At 33.6% G+C, this 18251-nt stretch overlaps 1 protein-coding gene across 1 annotated transcript in view; it reads left to right on the forward strand.

Moving 5' to 3' along the window:
- SEMA3C (semaphorin 3C) overlaps positions 1-18251 on the forward strand; it is a 181006-nt gene that overhangs the window by 114213 nt on the left and 48542 nt on the right. The window contains exons 7-11 of the mRNA XM_013979789.3: positions 2307-2426; positions 3884-4026; positions 5513-5627; positions 7720-7789; positions 10022-10166. Coding sequence (XP_013835243.2) covers positions 2307-2426; positions 3884-4026; positions 5513-5627; positions 7720-7789; positions 10022-10166 — 593 coding nt within the window. The remainder of the gene's footprint in view (positions 1-2306; positions 2427-3883; positions 4027-5512; positions 5628-7719; positions 7790-10021; positions 10167-18251) is intronic.

The following is an 18251-nucleotide window of genomic DNA, read 5'->3' on the forward strand; positions in this document are numbered from 1 at the left end:
CAAATTTCATAATACAGTTGTGACATCTAGCCCAAAATGCAAGTTTAGTGTTCTTTTGCTATTTTTTAACCATTGTTGTGGCACAACAAAGTCAGATGGTTATCTCTTAAAGAAGTGATCCAAAAACCTCATAAGATATTTTTGGTCAGTGAAAGTACAACTGGAAAGCAAGATATGTTTGACCTAGGTTTATAAGGTACAAGTTTATCTCTGCATAATCCCTACAATGAAATTCTGAAAAACATGTACTTTTAAAACAAAATTGTTTCCGAAGTTACAATTACACATTTCTTATGCAAAATAAAGCAGAAACTTTATTCTTAACTTCCTCTTAAAATTACTGAGAATTTAAGACAGGAAATAAAGCCAATTAGCCATCTAAACCTTTTGTAATATTTAAGACATAGCTAATAAGGTGGTATGCAATAAGATTAGAATCAACCCTCTCCATCATAAACCATCCTTTATGTGTCCTTTTATTTCCTTAGTAAAAACAGATAAGATATTTGAGAGCTGTGCCAATCAATCTGATAAATAGAAGGAATTTATAACCAACTCTTTTGGGCATATAACAAAACTGTGAAATACAGTTATTTCAATTTAACAGTCATTGTATCTACAAAATACTTGTGTGGTAGATGCTTCACAAATGTTCATAGAATTATAAAGCTGAATTGTACAAAATACTTTCATGCATGTTTCTGTTATCTCCCTTTGATCTGTTCTCATGGACTTCAGATCCAAACTAAGAAGCAGAACTGGGCAACACAATGCCTGACATACCTACTTGCTAACTGGTAGGGGTCCAATTTGTGACCTGGTGAGCACATATTAAAAACATTCCATTCTCCATTTTATCCTAAGCTAACTGGTACTGCTTATTACTGAACAGTGAGCATAGAATGCTTTGAATTGTTTCAGTCCTGCCAAAATGACCACAATCAGAACGCCAGGGGAGTAATTCTAGAACATCAATCAAAGAACACAGTGTGGTTCAGTGAGCCATACCTGATAAAATTTTATTATTTTTTAAATAGATACTTAACCACTGTTTTATAATCGAGGGTCATACATACCAATTCATTATTTACTCCTTACTAGAATAAAAATTAATGTGGATCCTAACAAATAAGCACAATGTCCAACGTTATGTATAGATTGAAATATCTTATTTTGTCATTAATGATAATTTAATTTAAATGTAAATGTCTTTTCTTTCTTGTCTTTAAATTTTATTTTATATGGGTTAATATTTAAGCTATATACGGCTTATTAACATCATGTTATATTATTTTTTTTTCTTTTTTGGCTGCATGCATGGCATTCAGAAGTTCCCAGGCCAGGGATCAAACCCATGCCACAGCTGTAACCCAAGCCACAGCAGTGAAACACCAGATCCTTTACCCACTGAGTCACAAGGGAACTCCAGTTATTTTTCAATTTTTGTTACCGGTTTTTTTGTTTGTTTGTTTTGGTGATTTTTGGCCACACCTGTGGCATGTGGAAGTTCATGGGTCACGGGCCACAGCAGCAGCCAAGCCACTATAGTAACAACACCAGATTCCTAAACTGCTGTGCCACAAGGGACTTCAACGAATATTATATTATTAGCATAATTTAATGTATTACATGTTGCAACTGAAAAAGTAACTTTGTTTCCTTTATAGAAACCTTCTACCACTAAGAATCAAAACATACTCTTTTAATGATGAAATCATTTTCTCAATGATAGTATTTTTACAATTTTACGTAGCCTCCATCTCATGAAAAAATAATATTATTTATTTATTTAGTAAGTAAATTTAGTAAAATCAGAGAATTTTTAATTTGTGTTGTGAACTTTTGATCATAATCCAATTCCCAATGAAGTCTGAGATCCAAGGTGCTAAATAACTTATCACTAATTCGCAGTTTGTTAATTACTGCCAAAATTAGAAATCACCTTTTCTGACTCTTACAGTATTTTTTATTTATTAAAAAAAATAATAAAGGCATTTCACTTTTTATATCTGTATTATTTCTAGTTTCTAGTACGTACTATATAAATATGGGTATTTAGTATAAGTACATGCAGAGGGATTTCTACTTCTATGTAGAAAAGGCTATTTTAGTCATTCTACAGGCAATAATGAAAACAGATTTAAGTTATCCAATTTTTTTATTTGATGGACAATGGAAACCAATTAATAACTGTTAACACTCTGAAATATCTGTTATCTACAAGGAAATTCTCCTTGATTTTTAAAATAGCTTTAAAAATCATTTAAAATTTGCTTTTTATTTTGTTGATATTTTCTTTTTCATAGATGAGGAGCTTTTCTCTGGAATGTATATCGATTTCATGGGGACAGATGCAGCTATTTTTCGAAGTTTAACCAAGAGGAATGCAGTCAGAACTGATCAACATAATTCCAAATGGCTAAGTGGTAAGATAACCATTTGTGCATTTTCTGAGACTCATACTCAACTCAGCTTTGTTTAATTCCATAGTGAAAGTTACATTAAAATGGTCAAAAAGTTGAAATATCATGCCATGATATAAGTAGCGAAAATCCTCTACTCCGTGATTTAAAATGTTTAGGATAAATAAATAAATAAAATTATCCATAGTTCATGTTCTCTTTATTAACAATGAAACTATTATCATGGGATTTATGAATAAATAAAAATTACAGTGATATTCACCATATGTGCCTAGACACAAGGATCTCCTCCACTTGCTTAATTCTAACATATTACAATTAAAAGTCATTCATTCATTTGGTGTACTTATATATTTTAATAATGCCAAATCTAAAAATTTTCCTAAATTTATGACAGATATAATGAATGGGGTATATTGAAGAACTCCTTGTACTTGTTTTATACTTAGGTTTTTAAAATTATAAAACTGGTATATATATTTTTTAATAATTTAACTAATACTTAATGAAAATCATAGGTATGATAGTTTTTACAATTATCAGTATTTAGATGTTTCCAACTTGGGGAGTCACATGGAATTCACATCATGAAAAGTACTCATTCATTTGACTTAAATGTATAATTCCAATCTGTTGCTGTTGTTTAGAGGAGGAAGAAACCCCTAAGATCTCTGTCATTTTACCCTGGGGAAAAATTTTAGCTGACCTTAAATTTGGCAATTCATTTAACATTGCACAGTTAAACATGAATCACTACATTTAAGTGTCTTATTTTGCTGATAGAACAGCGCAAGAAAGCACTGATTGTCCATTTATTTCTTCAAATTTTTTCTCCAGTACATCTGGAAATAGAGTATTCCAAAAGTTGTTTTGTTCTTGAAATAAGGAATCTCTCTATGTCTTCAGATGACTGCATTTTTTCCTTGAAAAGTTTCCCTTCATTTCATATGCTGTATTTTAAGAAAAATGTGTTTTTCAGATCTTGGACTCTCTACTCCTCATTCTGCTTCATTGAGTTTGAGTTTATTTGCACTAGATTGAAAACCACGCTCTGAAAAACATACTTTTTTTTTCTTTAAAATGACCACCAGATCCTATGGGAAATAACTGATAGAAAAGCCTTTCAATTTTGCAAAACTCATCAGGCACAGAATTTTTGCATTTACTTCGAGAATGAACAGCAAACAGAGAAAAATAATTTAAGCTATGTTATTATAGCTATAGTTTGTGGTTCTTGACATTCCAAATGTGGTATGTTTGAATACAATTACTACTTTTAGACTTTTTGCCTCTGAATATTGAATTGTTCCTATATAGCAAAGATCAAGAAGGCAGGCGCCTGTGCTTGTAGTTTGCTTGCATGGAATGTAGTTAGATTTTCATCATGAGTATGTATATATATATATATATATATATATATATATATATATATATATATTAACTTTGTATTTTTTTCCTAGAACCTATGTTTGTGGATGCACATGTCATCCCAGATGGCACTGATCCAAATGATGCTAAGGTGTACTTCTTCTTTAAAGAGAAACTGACTGACAATAGCAGAAGCACAAAACAGATTCATTCCATGATTGCTAGAATATGCCCTGTAAGTATTAAAGTTGTTCTAATTTGAAGAATGACTAAGAAATTCAAATTATATAAATATATTTTCTTTTCCTAATAGTTTATCTTCCTATTTTTATTATCTACTCTTACAAACTAATAAAATATTGAAGGTAGACATTTAAATTTAATGTTAAGGGATGCTGTAGTAAAATATGGTTCTAATTGTGAACAGTAACCAGAATGTTCTTGGGTATAAACAGTAAGTGTACATAGCCACTCAAAAACACACATGATGTCTTCTCACATCATAAGAAGTTTACAGGCTTGTCCTGACTTATTAACGATTAGCATCTTCTATGCAAAAGTATTTCTTAAAGAATGTAGTGTTTAAAATAGCCTGTTTTTAAAATATTAGGAGTTCCTGTCCTGGCGCAGTGGTTAACGAATCCGACTAGGAACCATGAGGTTGCGGGTTCGGTCCCTGCCCTTGCTCAGTGGGTTAACGATCCGGCGTTGCCATGAGCTGTGGTGTAGGTCGCAGACGCGGCTCGGATCCCGTGTGGCTGTGGCTGTGGTGTAGGCTGGCGGCTATAACTCTGATTCGACCCCTAGCCTGGGAACCTCCATATGCTGCAGGAGCGGCCCAAGAAATAGCAAAAAGACTAAAATAAAATAAAATAAATAAAATAAAATAAATAAAATAAAATAAAATAAAATAAAATAAAATTAAAATAAAATAAAATAAAATAAAAATATTCCACTGATGGTGGAGCTTATCTGCTTCTCGGTCATTTGGAACAAGGCAGTAAAGCCACAATGAGATGAAGGGCTTTAGAGCATACGGAAAAAACAAGTCATCAATTATATTCTATTTGTGAATGATACAAATACTGTTTTCCCTGCCCTGATCAAAGAAATGTGTATATAAAACATCTGAATAGAAATATTGGGGACTCTCCTGACCACAGTAAAATCTGCAAGCTTCACTGTATATAACACTTTATGGTCATATTGAATACAATGAGTAATCAAGAAAAGGCAAATTAAATTGTGTATTCTCCATAACAGTTCTCCATAAAATATTCATATTTTCATTATAAATCTATAAAACTGTAGCGCATGTATTTATTAATTTCATTTTGATATATTTTCAGTAGAGGCCATGCCATAGGAGAATAGCAATATAACTAAGGCTATTTTTAAAAATACTATAGATCTTTGATATTACTCTTTAACTTTTTTTTTTTTTTTTTTGCCATGCCTGCAGCATGTGGAAGTTCCTGAGCCCAGGATTAAACCTGTGCCACAGCTGTAACCAGAGCCACAGCAGTGATAAGGCCAAATCCTTAACCTGCTATGCCACATGGGGACTCCCAGTATTCCTCTCTAACTATTGATATGCAGATTTTGTTAACATTTCCATCCTTCAGATTATAGCAAATCTCTGAGTAATAAAAATCCAAGTTAAACTTTAAATACACTGCAATATTTAAGCAATCTGAAATGTGTTTACAAAATGATTTCAGAATGACACTGGTGGACTGCGTAGCCTTGTCAACAAGTGGACTACCTTCTTAAAGGCCAGGCTAGTGTGCTCAGTAACTGATGAAGATGGCCCGGAAACACACTTTGACGAATTAGGTACATAAATGTGAGATTGTAAAATGTTTTTGAAAGAGACTTTGTAAAGTTTATGTATTTTAATTAACTCTCAAAAACGATGTATTGTCTGTTTTCAGCATGAATAAATGCTAAATTGAATTAATGATCTGGATACTGTTCATAAATTTCCAGAAGTATTTTTAAAATCTCTTTTGCCCACTGAGTGAACTGCTGAACCATTTAGTTTATTGAATTCACTACAATATGATTCAGTGTTGTTGTTTTGTGTGTGTGTGAGTGTATCTGATAGAGAGATGTAGTTGTATAATTTGTTAATAGGTAATGATATGTTTGTGTTTTTCTAAAATTAGTGTGTATTTCATATATATTTGAATTCTGGTATTCTGGTTTGAAATCAGTTTGTATGAACATACAGCTATATATTTTTACTAAAGTTAATGGACAGACTAGAGGTTAGATAGAAAAGTAACAGAGTAGAAATTAGACTAGTGCTTCAGTTTTAGTTTTTCTTGGTAACTCTGAGACTAAATAGTCTCAGCATGTGTGACCCGAGGAGGATTATACTTTCCAGGTTAAACAAAGACTGACAGTGTGATTCCTTTCTACAAGGAACAGTTCTCTTTTTAATCATAATAACTTGGTACACTTCATAGTATCATAATTACTAAGTGCAATTCAGAAATGGCTTTTATTTTGCTTTAATCAACTAAAATATAAAATGCTGATTATTCTCACATATTGAGGTAGGTGATGAGGTAAGCAATAAAAATGTATTATAATATGGAAAAAAATACTGTTTCTAGCAGTTATAAAATCCAAAAGAGTTGATCTCCTCAAAAGCCATTATATTGATCAGAGAGTCAGAGAGACACAAGTTTGTTTCAGCTTTTTTTTTTTTTTTTTTTTGGCTTTTTGGGGCCTTACCTGAGGCATATGGAAGTTCCCAGGCTAGGAGTCAAATCAGAGCTGCAGCAGCCAGCTTACACACAGCCACAGCAAAGCCAGATCTGAGCCTCATCTGCTATCTACACCTAGCTCATGGCAATCCCAGATCCTTCACCCAATGAGTGAGTCCAGGGATCAAACCTAAATCCTCAGGGATACTAGTCAGGTTTGTAACCTACTGAGCTACAATGGGAACTCCCTGTTTCAGCTTTTCTAGGAAAAAATTCTTTGCAGGTATGTTTATACTTCAGTGACTTAGAATGTTTTGGTCTTTTCTGTTTTTTAGGGCGAGCTAGACATTGCCAGCCTTTGTTCACATATTGAAAGGCTATTGGTTATTAATTTATTGCTTAAGACGTCCTAAATGTATTGTGAAAAAAGAAATACATCTTTCTTTGTCTTGGTCAACAAGAATCTTTGGAAAAAATGTCACTAAATAGAGATCTTTCTTGTATTCATAACAATTACTTATTAATTGAGATTTCCTATCAGAATCCTGTGTCTTATTCTGTTTTATATTACTGTGTCTTATAATCTATACTTTTGCTTTTGCCTCAATATTACTGTAAAATTCATGTTGTTCAGGGAATTATTGATTTAAAAAAATACCTCTAGCAATTTTGACAAGACAAAAAGTCTTATTTTATATAAATAAAAAAAGTCATTGTGAAAAAATTTTCTTCCATGTTCCAAATTCTAACCCTAGGTGAAAAAGAAATTGAGCTTTGTAGTACTTTTTAAATTTAAAAAGGAATGTACTACTATTAAAGAATATTTAGAAAACTCAGGAGAAAATAAGAAACAAGACAATTTCACTAGCCCTGTTACTGGCACACTCAAGTGGTAATCTTACTGTATTCTCTTTTAAGGTTTTCATAGTTATAGTCCATATTAAATACCATGTGCCTTTTCTACTTAATATTATTTCATTAGAATGGTTTCCCTAGGGTTCATAAATCTTCATAAATCTTCATAAATCCTTTTAATATTTATATAACATGTTATTTAATTTACTTAACTGTGTACCTGTCAGTTACTGTCAAATTGTAATGATACTGCAGGAATATCTTTCTGCATAATAATTTCTATAGCTGAAACTATTTTCTTAGGGTAAATTTTTTTAAATATTTGAGAACTTTAAAAGAATGATATTTACTTTTTATAGAGGATGTGTTCCTGCTGGAAACTGATAATCCAAGGACAACACTAGTGTATGGCATTTTTACAACATCAAGGTAATTATTAAACAATTACATTGTATGAGGTTAAACAATAAACTTTATTGAGTAATAGGTAATTATTTTAAAAACATTCTTTTCAACTCCTTAATTTTACATAGCGCTTAGAATATAATCCTCTCATTTTATAACTTTTGCTTGATTACCAAAATATATTTAAACTAACACATTCAAAATAGTTTTATACAGAGTATTTATAATGAGCATATGCTGTTTTACTCAAATAAAGGAAAATATAAACCTTAGTGCAGGAATAATGTATCCAAGCTATATTGTTTTAAAGAAATAATTTTAAAACTCATGATCCAAAGAAAACTGTTGGCATTTCTATTAAAATAATTTTTATTTCAGGAGCAATCTAAAGTGATGACTAGAAACTCAACACACTGAATCAGTTTTCAAGTTCCATATGACAGTATTTCATATATTTGAAAATAGCTTTAGTGTTTTCTAATTTATCAGGAATGCTCAATCCCAATTATCATATATTTCAAGATAGTTCAGCATATTCTCATCCTTTCCCGTGTACTCATTTTACACTAGGAATGTTACTTCGAATTCAACACAGTTCTTGAGCTGTGACATGATCAGTTCAGAATGTAATGAGTCCCTTTCATTACATAATCAACTACAAAATGAAAATCTAAAGGTTTTAGCATTATTTTCTCATGGGGGAAATGTTATGGGCTATTTAAAGTAAAAGAATATCACAGGGATATTAATTATAAATCATATTTACTTTGCCACATGAGATGTCTAAAAAGATGACCTCCAGGGTGAATTTAAGTCCTGTTCTAACAAAGAAAATAGTGTTGATTTCGCTCATAAAAAATTGAACAAATAAAAAAAACCAAATTCTTAAGAAAAAGTATGCTTCAAAAATATTTTGTTAATAAATCAGGAGTTTGGCATTAACATATACACACTACTTTATGCAAGATAGATAATAAACACAGACCTACTGTATAGCACAGGGAACTCTACTCGATATTCTGTAATAACCTATGTGGGAAAAGAATCTGAACAAGAATGGATATATGTATATGCGTAATTGAATCACTTTGCTGTACACCTGAAACTAACACAACGTTGTAAAGCAACTATACTTAAAAATTAAAAATAAATAAATAAAAAGTGAAGTACACAACACTAAAAAAAAAAGAAAAAAATTTTCCCTAGATTCTGTTTTGCCCACACCAATAGTTTTAACATGGAAAAAATTAAAATTGTCATTCCTGACTATTAATGCTAATAATTAATAATATATCTTGTTCTTTTCAGTGGACATCTAAGCTTTCAATTAAGTATCTAATTTAAGAGAAAATATGCAAGTCAGAAAAATGTTGCTTTCAGTCAGTCTACCTAGTGATGGCGGAAATAGTTTTCATTAAGGATCCAAACAAATTTTATGAGATTTTACTGACTAAAGATAACTTAATGAATCTTTTTTGGACCCTGTTGTTTTCTTCTGTGACTAACAGGGAAGGTTTATAACAATTTATCCCATTACTATTTAGAACAACATTTTAACATACTGTATCTTAAGACAAGAGATACAGTATTTTTGTTTGTTTGTTTTGTTTTGTTTTTTTAAAGGGCTGCACCTGTGGCATATGGAAGTTCCTAGGCCAGGAGTCAAATCGGAGCTACAGCTGCTGGCCTACATCACAGCCACAGTAACACCGTATCCGAGCCACATCCGTGACCTATACCATGGCTCACAGCAACACCGGATCCTTAACCCACTGAGGCCAGGATCAAACCTGAGTCCTCATGGATACTAGTCGGGTTCATAACCTGCTGAGCCACAACAGGAACTCCAGTGTTCTTTTATTAATGATGTTATTTCTGGGTTAAATTATGATAGGTGGTATGATACTGATTTAAAATTCAAATTCACATTTTTTAATAAATCACCAATTCATTTTTTGTTACTATGATAAACTAGTTAGAAATTTCTTTGATGTGTCCTACCTTTTGGAAACATTGAAAACTTTTCTATAACTTATGGTCTAATACCTCCATGGATGAACTAAATGTTTCAATGCATTTTATATCAATGGCTTATTTAAAAACAGTAGGTTTCTAGCTTTACAATATGCACTGTAATATTCAAATTCTCCATGATGAATTACAATAAATTTTTATCACAAATTTTGCAATCTATTTTGAAAATTGTATTTAAATTTAAAAAATAAGAAAATTAGTATCTGTGTTTTCTTTTTTTAGCTCAGTTTTTAAAGGATCAGCAGTGTGTGTGTATCATTTATCTGATATACAGACTGTGTTTAATGGGCCTTTTGCCCACAAAGAAGGGCCAAATCATCAGCTGATTTCCTACCAGGGTAGAATTCCATATCCTCGCCCTGGAACTGTAAGTATCCAGCAAACTTTCTTATTTATTTTACTCTTTTAAAAAATATATAATTCAATAAAAAATGTAGATCATGTTGATGTTTATTAAACACAGCCATAGACCTACTGGTATATTCATAACTTTTCAGTTTATGAGTTCCTAGATTTGGGATTTATAAATATGTTTTATGTTGGAGTTCCCATCGTGGCGCAGCAGAAACAAATCTGACTAGGAACCATGAGGTTGCGGGTTCGATCCCTGGCCTTGCTCAGTGGGTTAAGGATCCCATGTTGCCGTGAGCTGCAGTGTAGGTTGCAGACATGGTTCAGATCTGGCGTTGCTATGGCTGTGGCGTTGGCCAGTGGCTACAGCTCCAATTAGACCCCTAGCCTGGGAACCTCCGCATGCCGTGGGTGTAGCCCTAAAAAGGACAAAAGAGAGAAAAAAAGAAAAAAATATATATATATGTTATATATGTTATAGCATTCTGTACATTTTTTAAAGTAACTGTTGATAATAAATCTCATTTATATTTCAAGACAACTAGATATGTTAGACAGGGAAGTGATATTTTCCTAACGTTACTAGCATAAAAATATAGCTTGGAAAACTTAACATTTTAGAGGCAGTCTAAGAATTTGAATACTAGTTCCTTTTCACAGTCCTTCCTTATATTAAGGAACCTTACCTATTTCAATGGAGGAATAACCATGTGACAATTAATTAGAAATAAATCATATGAAGATATTTCAATTTTAGGGGTATATGTAGTTTAAAATTATATGTTTCACATTTTTCAGAAAAATAACATGGTATATGTGAGCAATTAATGACAGTGAAAGTGATGTTATAATTCACATAAAATATTTATTGTTTTGAGGCATACAGATATAACCATGTCTTACAATATTATACTATTCAGGCACACACTGAAAATTACCTTTTCTAGCCAAAGTTAACCGATAGTGCACTGACAGGTTGAGTTTATCTAGTACTACAATGATCATGGTCCTACAATTTGTTTTTCATTTGGCCCGTAATAATGCTGCATTGCATTCTGTAATATTGATTAGCTTCTGTCTCTGTAAAATGTCATAGAGCACACTGAGAGCATGTTGCACAATTGACCATGAAGAGAATATAATTTTCTTATATCCTTGAGTTAATAAAATAAGGTTATATTTATAAAATGGGATGATGTAAGTAAAAGGAATGATTTTATAGAAACTAAATCAAAGGATAGTTATTAAAATATTTCCTAAGCAAAATGTTTGTTTTTCCTTTTTATTTGAATATGCAGTTCTCTTTGTCAACATGCTTTGACATTCATCCCACATAATTTTTACTGACTCTTGATTCACCTGATTTTTGGTTATTGTTAGAGTTTCTTTGCATTGTATTATTTACTCCTTGTTTTCTCATTGTCTTAAAAAGTACTGCCGTTAAATTTTTTTAAACAGGAAAAACAGTATTAAATCCTTTAAAAAACATGTTTGTTCAAAATTGAAAGGGCTCAGATGTGGTTCCCTGGCTAGGAAGCACAAAGATTGATCATTGATATGTGTTTTATTAGGACACTTAACTTTTAATTAACTTTGAAAAGATTATCAGAATTGCTGCTTGTCCATGAAGGACGTTTTAAAATGCTGTAGGTAATCATGACTGGCAACAAAGTCTTACCATAGAATTCACGATCTCCTTCTAAATGATCTCTCTTTGATGCTTATAGCTCAACAGAAAATGGAATAAACATTTAATTATTTGCTATCACAAAAGGAAAACAGATATATCCACCTTAGGGCACCTCAGTCTGGGGTGTGTTTGGTAAGAAGTAGGGATTTAGATAAGAAAAGGGAAAGCTGAGCAACTTGCAAATTCCATCATAATTTGAGGCTCTCATTATTTCATTGAGTGTGCAGTTAACTTATTTTCAGATGATGCACTGATAACATATCCAAAGATGTCATATTTTTTAGTAGAATTACTTGTATTTGAATTTGACTGAGTAGTTGCTTCATCTTAAATCAGAAAATTGAGAGGTGGTGGTGATTGCTTATGCTTTCATCAGTTATTCTTTTGAACAAAATACATATAGGATTAGTGCAGGAGAAATTGATTTGTAAACTGAATAAAATTCTCTTATTCCCCAAATAAAACCTTTAGAGAAACTCCACAGATACAGAAAAAGAAGAGAACTATGCTTATTGAATTAGGGTTCAAGTCCTCAGAGCCTCATCAATGTGCTAGAGTCAGCTTGTACCTGGCTGGCAAGAATAGATTGTGTTTTTACCTCATATCAATTAAAGACATCACAATAGCAACTTAATATCATCAATGGTGGGAATACTCATGCCATGAAAACTGGAAGATGTTGCAGGTGGGGCCGGGGGATGTCCTAAAGAAAAGGGCCAACCCTGGGCCCACCATGCCTCTTAAGTCTCTTCGCCCAAATAGCAGCTCAGAAGGACTCTGAGAATCACAGTGAGAAAAACAATCATGTCACATAGTAATTATCCTTCATAAATGTGGGACTAGATAAATCCTTTTTAGTAAAACAGAATAAACCAATGCTAAATTAGAAAAATCTGCTAACAGTCCCACTTTTCTCTATTTCCAAACTCCTAAGAATAAGCATTTTTTTCCTGTTCCAAAGCAATGTGGAATAAGCCAGGGCTTAGTGACACACATCTGGAGCAGACTCTGTGAAAAAAGGGAGTAGTCAATAATGAGCCATATTTCTATAATGTGGTTTCTTACATCTGGTGCTGAGACCAGAGCAACTTCTTTAAATTAAAAAAAAAAAAAAAGTCAGATGAGTGATTCTTAGGGAATAAAAAAGGCTGGGTGGAGGAATAACCTCTGGAACTCATCCTGGAAAAACATAACCTCCTTCAAGATTTGGTCTCTCCACCCTTCGCTGAGCAAAATACCATGAAGTCAGCTCTCTGACTCAGAATGGCCAGTGTCTGTCTCTTTCCTGGGCTTCAAGGGTTTAATATCCCATTCATGTAGCCGGAAGATCTAAAAGCAAGTGATTTAAAGCATTCCTTTTTCTCTAGGGTTAAAAATGTTGCCTCTGAAGTCCTCCCAATTTAGGATCAACTGTGATCACCCTACTTTATTTCCCTACACAGTAGTCCAGTTGCTGCGCCAATTTCATAAACATATGACTGGATTCTTAAAGAAATGACACTGGCAGAAACCCTGCACTCTCATTCTAATGTTCCCTGTAGGTGCTTCTTATAAAGCATGGTTGATAGCTATTTTAGCAGACTGCCCCGGCTAGCAAGCCCAAGTCAGTAGGAAGAAACCTGCCAATCGTGTCACAGTGTTTTTCCATAGTAATACAATTTTTTGGAAGAAACAAGACGTCTTTGGTATGTTGCAAAGGGCAGCCAAAGACTGCAGATTTTCTCTGTGGCTGAGCTAACATATTACATTATTCTGTTGCAACATTTATAAAGCTTCTGTAGAAGATTGTTTTCTTATACTATCCTGTTAAAGCAGAACCTCACAGAAGAGTTCAGTTTTAACGTCTGTTTGTTTATAAGTGGACCAGAACCATCTGCTTCAGCCGTCATGCTTTGAACAGGTCTGGGATCAGGTGCAGCAAAAGAACACAGAAATTCATGATCCATATAGTTAGTACTGGCAAGAAAAAGAGAAATTTTTGCTGGCACTTTTGTTGATTGTATGTATTTTTTTAAATTGTTCTTACATTAGAAGCATTTCTATTCCTCACATTTAAAAGTGTTCAGGTAGCAGAGTTCCCACCGTGGTGCATTGTCTTTGCAGCATCTGGACAGTTTCAATCCCCCGGTCAATACAGTGTGTTAAAGGATCTGGCTCAGATCTGATCCCTGGCCCAGGAACTCCACATGCCATGAGGTGGCCAAAAAAGAAAAAAAAATAAAAAATAAAATCATTCTGTTATCACAGTTTATAATAAAATTGAACACATGAGGCGTTGTAGACATGAAAGTTAATTACACATTGTTTCACATAATTCAAGACATGTGCATAAAGCAGACAATAAATATTATTGGAGTCTAGACAAGAAAGAGATTTTTGTGGAACAGCATTGTTTGGAAAGTCATATATAACATATGAGATTGAGCTGGCCTGGAAGGGTAATTGATGTGGATAATTTGGATAAATAAGGAGGGACATTTCAGGCAAAGGTTACTGTGTACATTACAAGGCAAAGATAGAAATGAATAAGTGAGTCCTAGCTCTGCGTGGGCTTGAAGGACTAGAACAAAGGGTCCTTTCAGGCAGTGGAGGATAAACACAAGGAAGATGAGGACCACTGGTGCATAAGCACGAGTCTTCAACTATGTAATTCTTTGGGGTATTTAAATAAATGGGCTAGAGTACCAAGGGTTTAAACATAAGATCAGTTTCTCTCGGAGCCCAAGTTTCAAAGACCAATACTAGAAACTAGGCCAGATTCCGGAATATCATTTATTTATACCCTCTCATTTATCCTTATACCACTTGTCTTTCAAGGATTAGGTCAAGCTCCTTTTGAACATGCCAGTCACTCCTAGGTCACTACTTCTGTGTTTATTTATTTGTATTTATTTTTTTAGGGCTACACCTGTGGCATAGAGAAGTTCCCAGGCTAGGGGTTGAATAGGAGCTACAGCTGCTGGCCTATGCCACAGCCACAGCAACGTGGGATCCAAGCCACATCTGCAACCTATACCACAGCTCACAGCAACGCTGGATCTTTAACCCACTGAGCTAGGCCAGGGATCAAACCTGCATCCTCATGGATACTAGTCAGGTTCCTTTCCAGTGAGCCGCTATGGGAACTCATGTGTTTATTTTTGCTATGTGTCTTTAGCCTCAACTCCTCTCTCTTTCCTTCACTTTGTACTCTATGATTCAGGATAGCCCCAAGAATTATACTTCACTAAGTACTACAAACTTTTTTTTTGTCACTAAACCTCTTCATGAACTCTGACAGCTTTAAGTTCTGTACTATTCTAAATTCATTTTTAAAAGATTGGCTCTTAAACATGTATAGCAATAGATCATGAACCAAACTCTGTTACTTATTTTATATTTCTTTTAAATTTTAGAATTATGTTCTTAATTCTTAGGTTGCTTTGACTATTTCCATCTTACTTGCTAGAACACTTATGTCTAAGAACTGGTAACTTCTTACTCTTATGTCCACTACTGGGAACATCAAAATGCACTTTGAATTAAAGTTGTCCAAAGAATGCACATATGAATTAATATGTGAATATATGAATACTGAAAACTAGTATAAATGGATGAGTATATTAGGAGCAGATGCTCAAGAAGACCTGAGAATAGAACAGAAACTGGAAAGGCAACAATTGCTGATACTTCCTTAACATGACATTCTTTTGTTCCTAGCATTTCGCTAAGCACGCTAGTAATCAAAACACTTAAAATGTCTTTACTCAAAAAAAGGAGCGCTTATCGCTAGTTGATAAACAGAAAGCTAGACCTGGAGAAAAATAAACACTTAAAGGAAAAGTTTAACCAAAATTACTTAATGACTATTTGTAGAAGCGAATTATCCTTCTGAAGAATGAGACAACAGCCTAGCTAATAGAAAAAGGCTTCATTTTATGGCAGCATGTGGGTGTTATATTATCTTGAGGTTTCAACACACATGCTTTCATGTATCACAAGTTAAGGGGTATCTTAATCGCCTCTTATTTATACCTGGCAGTGTTGCACTGAGCAAACTCACAGGTCCATATAGTCTACAAAGGGTAGTCAATTTTTGTTCTTGTCACCATCACTGTCACTCATTCTGTATCTTATCTGCAAGTTTTATGCAATGAAATAATGGAAAAATTAATTACTGTCAAAAAGAATTCTGCAGTTGTGACAATAAATTACACTGGGAGACACTTGTTTCTAAGCAAGAAGTACTTTGTCAATATTAAACGGAAGTCCCAAATGGAGAACATTTGAGAGACTATAAAATAACTAATTAGAGTTGACTTGTTTGGGTTACCTATTTAATAACTGCGGTTTTGAGAGTTCCTACTGTGGCACAGTGGGTTAAGAATCTGACTGCAGCAGCTTGGGTAGTTGCAGAGGTTCAGGTTTGATCCCTGGCCCTGCACAGTGGGTTAAGAGATCAGGCATGCAACAACTGCAGTGTAGGTTGTGGCTGCAGCTTGGATTCAATCTCTAGCCCAAGAACTTCCATCTGCCACTGGTGCAGCCATAAAATTTTTTTTAAAAATTAAAAAAAACTGCAGTTTTGAGGAATAAACGTATTTTATATAAATTTCAATTACTAGTAAGTAAAATCCAGTAACTAGACACTTGTAATTTAATAAGCTTATCACACATAAATATAATTGCTAACTGGAAATGATAGGAATTGCCTAGTAATATATGCTAACTTTGGATCTTTCTGGAACTTAAAAATGAAAGTGCTTGCAAATATTTAAGGAGACATCTCAGCTTAGTCAACCATAATTAGTGGTGTTTTATGAAGGGCTGTATTTGTTCTTTCCATGTTTTCATTCAGTGAGCAATGTATTTCCCTTTTTCCACTTTGTGTGAGGAATGAAAGTAGAAAACACCCATAATGCTACACTTTTCAGAAGTATGGAATGCATCCATCAGTTTAGAATTCCCTCAAATGGAATTCTTCATCCTTATTTGGTCTCTTATTCTAGGCAATTCATAAACACATATATTTAAATACAATACTTTTTCCTAAAAGAAAAGTATATGATCCCCAGATGAAAGTCTAGTTAATGAGATAACAAACTAGAAGCTTAGTTTCATTACTTGTCTCATTATCTCTCTTTAATGAAGTCATTTAATTGCTCCTTAATTTCTTTCTGCAAAAAGAGAACTGTGTTTACTAGTACTGTAAAAAGTTCTAGTAATGTTAACTGGTCAAAGTTAGTATAAAAGTTGCATTCAAGATGATACAGTTTAAATGAGTGAGAGCACATTAGTAATTTACTGAGGTTTATTTGCAAATGTGGGACTGCCTGGCAGTACTGGCCCAAAGGCACTAACATTGTATGATAGCTGTTGCATGGATTTACCCAAAGGTTGCTGTGTTTTGTCTGTCTCTAAAGTTTTTATTTTTTCCATTGAGTTAACGTTAAAAATTTTTGCAGATTTAATGTAAAATTCAACATTTCTATCTTCAGTTGAAATATCATCACACTAGGCTTATATTCCTGCATAGGAGCAATCAACTAGAAATAAGTATACATTGCCACTTTTAATAAGGTATAATTTTCTATTTTTTCTGTTTTTTTTTTTTTTTTTTTTTTTTTTTTGTCTTTTTGCTATTTCTTTGGGCCGCTCCCGCGGCATTTGGAGGTTCCCAGGCTAGGGGTCGAATCAGAGCTGTAGCTACTGGCCTACGCCAGAGCCACAGCAACGTGGGATCCGAGCCGCCTCTGCAACCTACACCACAGCTCACGGCAAGGCCGGATCATTAACCCACTGAGCAAGGGCAGGGACCAAACCCGCAACCTCATGGTTCCTAGTTGGATTCGTTAACCACTGCGCCACGACGGGAACTCCTAATTTTCTATTTTTTCCGTCCCCATCACATCTTACTGTTTACCACAGATGCCATACCCATTTCAATTGATCAGAAAGCTTATTTGTTGCTTTCCTTTCACTTTGTACCTCTCTAAAAAGGATAAATGAAAACTTGAACAGTAGTGCTATTGTTTATATACGTGTTTATATGTGTTTTATATATATTTATATATATATAAAGCCAAATATGTGTGTTTCTAAAAGCAGAGATGTTGAGTATTTATTAATAAGATTAGAAAAGTGTTTATATGTGTTAAAAAATGATATGTTGCTCATTAACACTCAGATCCTATTAGTGAGTGAGTTTAAGTTCCAAGCTTTGGCATCTCCCAGCCTACCCTTGCATTTGGCCTCAGTTGCCCTGTAAATAGAATCTTTTCAGAAGCCCTGTCCTGCCCCCTTTCTAGAAGCACTGAAACACTGAAAACAGTTATTTTTAGATCTCATTATTATTATAGTTCTCATTATCATTATTATTTAGATCTCAGGCTTTCTCTCTGCCCCTTTTAACTTGATGCTCTGAACCTTCTC

The sequence above is a fragment of the Sus scrofa genome, chromosome 9, assembly GCF_054392235.1.
Source record: "Sus scrofa isolate SSC_HxYL_T2T_F1_AM1 chromosome 9, Sscrofa_HxYL_maternal_Yorkshire_Landrace_v2.0, whole genome shotgun sequence".
Taxonomy (NCBI): domain Eukaryota; kingdom Metazoa; phylum Chordata; class Mammalia; order Artiodactyla; family Suidae; genus Sus; species Sus scrofa.